The sequence below is a fragment of the Malaclemys terrapin genome, chromosome 1 (assembly GCF_027887155.1).
Source record: "Malaclemys terrapin pileata isolate rMalTer1 chromosome 1, rMalTer1.hap1, whole genome shotgun sequence".
Taxonomy (NCBI): Eukaryota; Metazoa; Chordata; order Testudines; family Emydidae; genus Malaclemys; species Malaclemys terrapin.
In genome coordinates, this window is record NC_071505.1 from 350046945 (window position 1) to 350054128 (window position 7184).

The 7184-nt window shown below is 41.0% G+C and overlaps 1 protein-coding gene across 1 annotated transcript; it reads right to left on the minus strand.

The window, feature by feature from the left end:
- Window positions 1-5982: 5982 nt before the first annotated feature.
- LOC128832830 (olfactory receptor 52P1-like) lies at window positions 5983-6921 on the minus strand. Its single transcript, XM_054020471.1, has one exon. It carries the CDS (start codon window positions 6919-6921, stop codon window positions 5983-5985), a length of 939 nt encoding a protein of 312 aa, XP_053876446.1.
- Window positions 6922-7184: the final 263 nt, after the last annotated feature.

Genomic DNA, 7184 nt, shown 5'->3' on the forward strand with positions numbered 1-7184 from the left:
CAGTCACCCAGTTTTGTGTGATTCCTTTGTAACTCTTTGCAGTCTGCTTTGGACTTAACTCCCTTGAATAGCTTTGTATCACCTGCAATCTTTGCCACCTCATTGTTTATACCTTTTTTCCAGATCATTTATGAATATGTTGAATAGCACTAGTCCCAGTACAGATCCCCATGGGACACCACTATTTACCTCTCTCCATTGTGAAAACTGACCATTTATTCCTATCATTTGTTTCCTATCCTTTAACCTATTACTGACTCATGAGAGGACCTTCCCTCTTATCCCATGACTACTTACTTGCTTAAGACCCTTTGGTGAGGAACCTTGTGAAAGGCTTTCTGAAAGTTCAAGTACAGTATATCAACTGGATCACCCTTGTCCACACGTTTGTTGACCCCCTCAAAGAATTCTAATAGATCCATAAGGCGTGATTTCCCTTTACAAAAACCATGTTGAGTCTTTCCCAACATATCATGGTCATCTATGTGTCTAATAATTCTGTTCTTTTCATCAGTTTGCCTTGTGCTGAAGCTAGGCTTACCGGCTTGTAACTGCCAGGATTGCCTCTGGAGCCCTTATTTAAAAATCAGCATCATGTTAGCTATCCTCCAATCATCTGACACAGAGGCTGATTTAAGTGATAATTTACATACCACAGTAAGTAGTTCTGCAATTTGATATCCTTCAGACCTCTTGGGCAAATGCCATCTGTTGTTGGTGACGTATTACGGTTTAATTTATCAACCTGTTCCAAAACCTCCTTTGTTGATAGTTCCCCTGATGTGTCACCTAAAAAAAAAAAAAAAGCTCAGGTGTGGAAATCTCCCTCACATCCTCTGAAGTGAAGACTAATTAAAATAAATCATTTAGCTTCTCTGCAACGGCCTTCTCTTCCTTGAGTGCTCCTTTAGCACCTCGAGCGTCCAGTGGCCACAGTGATCATTTGGCAGCTTTCCTATTTCTGGTGTACTTAAGAATTTTTTTACTATTAGTTTGTCTCTTTTGCTAGCTGTGCTTCATTTTATTTTTTGGCCTGCCTGGTTATACTTTTTCACTTTATTTGCCAGAGTTTGTGCTTTTTCTATTTTCCTCAGTAGATTTAGCTTCAGAATGTAATATGATGTCTTTTTGCCTCTAACTGCTTCTTTTATTTTGTTGTATAGCCATACAGGTATTTTTTTTTTTTTGGTCCTCTTACTGTTTTGTTTTGTTTTTATTTGGGGAATATATTTAATTTGAGCCTCTATTATGGTGTTTTTTAAAAGCTTCCATGCAGTTTGCAGGCATTTCAGTCTTGTGACTGTTCCTTTCAATTTCCACTTAACTAGCTTCTTAATTTTTCTGTAGTTTCCCTTTCTGAAATTAAATGCTACTGTAGATGTTATATTCATTCATTCATAGATTTCAAGGCCAGAAGGGATCATTGTTGGTCTGACCTCCTGTGTAACACAGGCCAGAAAACTTCCCCGAAACGAGTCCTACATTAACTCAAGCATTATTGTCTCACTGTTTGTTTGCACTCCTCCACCTGCCAGTATCCACCTCTCTCTCCTCTTAGACTTAGATTGTAAGCTCTATGGAGCAGGCACCTCTTTTTGTTCCATGTTTGTACAGCCCCTGGCACAGTGGGGTTCTGGTCTGGGAGAAAAGCTCCAAGCCATTACTGCAATACAAATAAACAATGGTAACAATATCACAGACTCATAGAAGATTAGGGTTGGAAGAGACCTCAGGAGGTATCTAGTCCAAACCCCTGCTCAAAGCAGGACCAACCCCAACTAAATCATCCCAGCCAGGGCTTTGTCAAGCTGGGCCTTAACTTCACCACCCTCCTAGTGAAATAGTTTTTCCTAATATCCAACCCCCTACTGCAACTTCAGACCATTGCTCCTTGTTTGGTCATCTGCCATCACTGAGAACAGCCTAGCTCCATCCTCTTTGGAACCCCCCTTCAGGTAGTTGAAGGCTGCTATCAAATCCCCCCTCACTCTTCTCTTCTGCAGACTAAATAAGCCCAGTTCCCTCAGCCTCTCCTCATATGGTTGCTATTACCAAATGGCTCAGCTATATTCATCTCTTGGACCAGCTCCTGTGCACATTTTTGATTGAATCAAGAATTGCCTCTCCCCTTGTAGCAGCTCCAAGAAGCAGTCATTTATGGTGTCTAGAAATGTTATCTCTGCATCCCATCCTGAGGTGACATAACCAATCAATATGGGAATAGTTGAAATCCCCCATTATTAATGTGTTTTCTATTTCTGAAGCCTCTTTAATCTCCATGAGCATTTCACAGTCACCATCACCATCCTAGCCAGGTGGTTGGTAGTATATTCCTACTGATGTACTATTATTCAAGCATGGACATTTGATTCATTTAAGATTTTTACTATATTTGACTCTCTGCTTTCTTTCACATACAGTGCCACTCCCCCACCAGCACGACCTACTCTGTCATTCCTCTATAATTCATCCCATTGATTACAATCCTTCCACGAAGTTTCTGTGATGCTTGTTATGTTAATATCCTCATTTAATACCAGGCACTCAAATTCACCCATCTTAGTATTTAGACTTCTTGCATTTGTATGCAGTCACTTATAAGATTTGTCAGTATTTAGTTGTCTGCCCCCAGGTGATGTAAATAAAGTGAATAACTCATGCAAATGCATGATACAGATAAATACCCAGGTGGCAGGTAATGAGACGAAGAGGAGCATTCACAGCTGTAGAGTCTCTGTGGAGATCAGGAAACCCTGCAGTGATTAGGGAGTTAGACATATAGATTATATATATCCTGCCACAGGAGCCTGAGACAGGCAGTTCCCGTGCTTTGGATGTCACATTCATTTCGGTCTAGGACACAATCCCAGTAAGTGGCTTGACTCACGGTGCTTGTTTTTATGACCTGGTGCTGTTGCTGTATAAATGCTCAGTATTGAGATTATTTTTCATTGGGAAGGGGCTGGATTACCAAGGAATGGTTTAAAAGACTGAGTTATTCCTGCCTGTGTATTATCTGCCCTTTATAGACTAAACATACACACATCTGCTATTTGGGAAAGTCTCCTGCTTTGTGGTGTCTTCCCAGCCTTCCACTGACACAGCTATTGTTTGTGGGCTTGGGAGACCAGCATTGGCGGGATACTCCAGCTTTTGAGGAGAGAAGAGAATGTTAAACCCTATTGAATTCAATAGGCTGCAGCTGAAATTCTCTTTCCTTGCCACTAAGTTACACAAGATTCAAACTCCTGGGACCCGATTTGGATCTCAGTTACCCCAGTGTAAATCCAGAGTAACTTCAATTAAATCTTAATATTCATATCAGAGATAATTAGGGTTCTCAATTAATTGCATTTAATTCAAGTGATTAATTTGTTTTGAGTTAACTCGATTAATTGCGATAAATCACAGTTTTAATCTCAGTATTAAACAATAATAGGATACCAATTTAAATTTATTATAAATATTTTGGATGTTTTCTACATTTTCAAATACATTGATTTCAATTACAAAACAGAATACAAAGTTTACAGTGCTCAATTTAAATTATTTTTATTACAAATATTTTCATTGTAAAAAAGATAAAAAATAGTATTTTTAAATTCACCTCATACAAGTACTGTAGTACAATCTCTTTAGCTTGAAAGTGCAGCTTACAAATGTAGATTTTGCAGTTACATAACTGCACTCAAAAATAAAACAATATAAAACTTTAGAGCCTACAAGTTCATTCAGTCCTACTTCTTCTTCAGTCAATCTCTCAGACAATTGCTAAGACAAACAAGTTGGTTTACATTTACGGGAGATAATAGTGCTTGCTTCTTATTTACAATGTCACCTCAAAGTGAGAACAGGGATTCACATGGCAGTGCTGTGGTTAGCGTTGCAAGATATTTATGTGCCAGATATGCTAAATATTCGTATGCCCTTTCATGCTTCGGCCACCATTCAGAGGACATAATTACATGCTGATGATGCTAGTTAAAAAAATAATGCACTAATTACATTTGTGACTGAACTACTTGGGGAAGAATTGTATGTCTCCTGCTCCATGGTTTTACTCACATACTGCCATATATTTCATGCTATGGTAGTCTCAGATGATGTCCCAGAATATGTTGTTTGATTTAAAAACACTTTTATTGCAGATTTGACAAAACACAAAGAAGACACCTATATGAGATTTCTAAAGACAGCTACAGCACTCGACCAAGGTTTAAGAGTCTGAAGTGCCTTCCAAAATCTGAGAGGAACAAGGTGTGGAAAACCCTGAAAGAGCAAACAAATCAAGTTCACTAAAGTCTTTGTCCACAGTGGCAGCCATATGTTTGAGATCTTCAACCCAAAACTGCCCTACTTGATTATTCACAGTATCAGGCCAGTGAAACATAGGCAAAACTGTTCACTGCCGCTCCAACTGTCCAAGGTCTCCACAAAATAATGGCAAAAATGAGATATCAGCCAATCTAGGTCATGAAGCACTTAGTACTGCAAGTGATTCAATCACCTGGACATTTAGTGGCAATCTCTGTTTCCTCTGTTTCACAAACTCCAAGAACAGGAATGGTTAGTGTGTATTTTGAAATTTCCAGCTGAAAGTGACTCCAAAATTGACTGCCCAAAGCCATAAGTTGTTGGACTCCACGGTGATGTCATAGTTTAACACAGCACTCTATTACCTGCGGTTTTCAGAACCCACAGCAGGGGCAACTTCACTATTTCACTCCAGGCATTGTCAGGAATAAATCAATGGGAAGACAGAAATTCTGTCAGATCAAGGATTAAATGCAAGTAAGCATGCTCTTCTCTAAAACTGCAGTTTATTAGATTTGAGCACACACAGACATAAGCAATAGGTTTAAAACATCCCAGATATTTACCTAAGATCTGGAGTGGAATTGAGTAATTAACAGCAGGTTCAATGTGTCCAGTTGCTCACCTGCTGGGGATAAAGGGTGTCAGGAAAAAGGTCTCTCAAGATGGATTCAGAGGACTCCTCCAACTACACAGCATGAACTAATCTTTCATAATTTCTATAACACACATAGGTCATAGTTACCCCTACTGGATCATCACTTTCCCTGGCTTATAGTAAACTTCTAATATCAGAGGCATCTAGGCTCAAGGTTTTCATCCATTTATGTTCTTTCATTCTCACTTGTTTACTTGTCTGTCCACTCCTCCCATTCTGATTAGCAGAAACTGCCAGTTAGATTTTGACTTTGCACCTAAAAGCCTGCTTTCCAATTAACCCTAATCTATGTGGTGATCTATTTTATTAATTTGTAGTGGCGGAATGAACATCATATGGTTGCAATTGTCTTGATCACATTCTGGGGTACACTCCCCTCGAATCCAGGGTAACCCAGTCCAGTTCTCAAAAACCCACAGTTCCACAACTCTCACTAATAAACTCTAGTAGAATGATCTCAATTTCTGCAGCAGCTTTCCAGAATTAGCACTTTCCAACTGAAACATTTAGTTTATACGTCAGGCTTCCCGAACGATTAGATGTAGAAAAATCAGGTACATTTTGCTCACAGAATCAGTGTACTTATGATAAAGAAAGTCAGCATTGTTGTTGCTTTCTATATTTTTTGGCTATCAGAAAGTGTGGCTTCAATTTGTCAAACCGATCAATAATGCTGTTCACACAGGTTCTAATGCAAAGCCACCTTGCTTCAGAAAGCTGCAGTATCTTCTGTGTTCTGCAAATCATGGAATGGCTGAGTGACAGAGTGTGTGGATCTGGGAGCTGCTGGGTGATGCTGAAAGAGATTAGGTGACGGTCAGAGAGAAGGAACTTAGCAACAGAAAGAGCAGTGCTTGGTGATGGAGTGATAAGCTGTCTGAGGAACTTTTAAGACTGTGAACTTCCACAATGCTGAGCTCAGCCAAACTGGAACAGAGCACCCTTGATTAATGTGGAGATATCCTTGCCACCTCTTTTTACACAGGTTTAAAGTCAGTGGCCCCAGGCGATCACCTTCTGCAGGTGTACTTGCCGACTTTGTCACGAAGCTCTTTGGTTTTGACACCATAAATGACAGGGTCAAGCATAGGGGGGAGAAGCAAATAGAGGTTGGCCAAGATGACGTGAATGTGGGGAGCGATGCCCTGACCAAACCGGTATGTCAGAGTGGAGAAGAAGAAGGAAGGATATGACATCAGCATCACACCGATGTGGGCTGTGCAGGTGTTCAGGGCTTTCTGGTGGTCTCTCTTGGAGGAGATTCTGAGGACAGCTCTGATGATTAGACAATAGGACAGGGCAACCAGTGTGAGATCTAACCCAATGACTACAAATGCCATCACCAATCCGTATGTCCTGTTCACTGTGATGTCCCCACATGACATCTTTGCCACAGCCATGTGGTCGCAGTACGTGTGGGGGATAATGCGGTTGGCACAGAATGGCTGCCTGCTCAGAAGCAGGGGAAGAGGCAGAATGAAGAGAATGGTTCTTATCAAACCCACTAGCCCTAGCTTAGCTATTCGTGCGTTGGTGAGGATGGTGTCATATCTCAGAGGGTTACATATGGCGACGTAGCGATCAAAGGCCATTGTCACAAGGACAGCTGAGTGCATCATAGAACCCGTGTGAAGGAAGAACATCTGGGTGAGGCAGCCAGCCACAGTAATGCCTTTCAAATTGAACCAAAATATAAACAGTGCCTTCGGCACGACGGAGGTAGACGTAATGATTTCTGTGAGTGCCAGCATGCAGAGCAGGAGGTACATCGGCTTGTGTAGGGTCTGCTCTTTCCCTACAACAAACAGAACTGTGAAATTTCCCAACAGGCCAATAAGGTAGAACATAGAGAAAGGGATGGAAATCCAGACGTGAGCAGCTTCCAGGCCTGGGATGCCCGTTAGGATGAATGTTGAAGGGTCAGAGGGGGTGAGGTTGAAAACAGCCATGAGGTTGTTGATGCATCAATCGAGCTCAGAAATGCTCAAGCTACCTGTGAAGGGAGAGAAGCACAGCGAGGGGTGTAACACTCTTTATAAGAAATAGCATGGTAAATATTTTATACTTACAATCTAGAAAGGGGGGTGAGGTGGCAATATTTGCAGATTGCACTTGTTTATTTTAGTCATAGTCAAGTCTAGAGAATTCCTTAGAGGGAGCTCAGTAAGACAGGTGAATGGGCCGCATGTTGGCAGATGCATTTTGATGGTAA

Bases quoted from the DNA above. Each gene is read 5' to 3' on its own strand.
- LOC128832830 (XM_054020471.1), bottom strand. From the start codon at position 6,921: ATGGCTGTTTTCAACCTCACCCCCTCTGACCCTTCAACATTCATCCTA.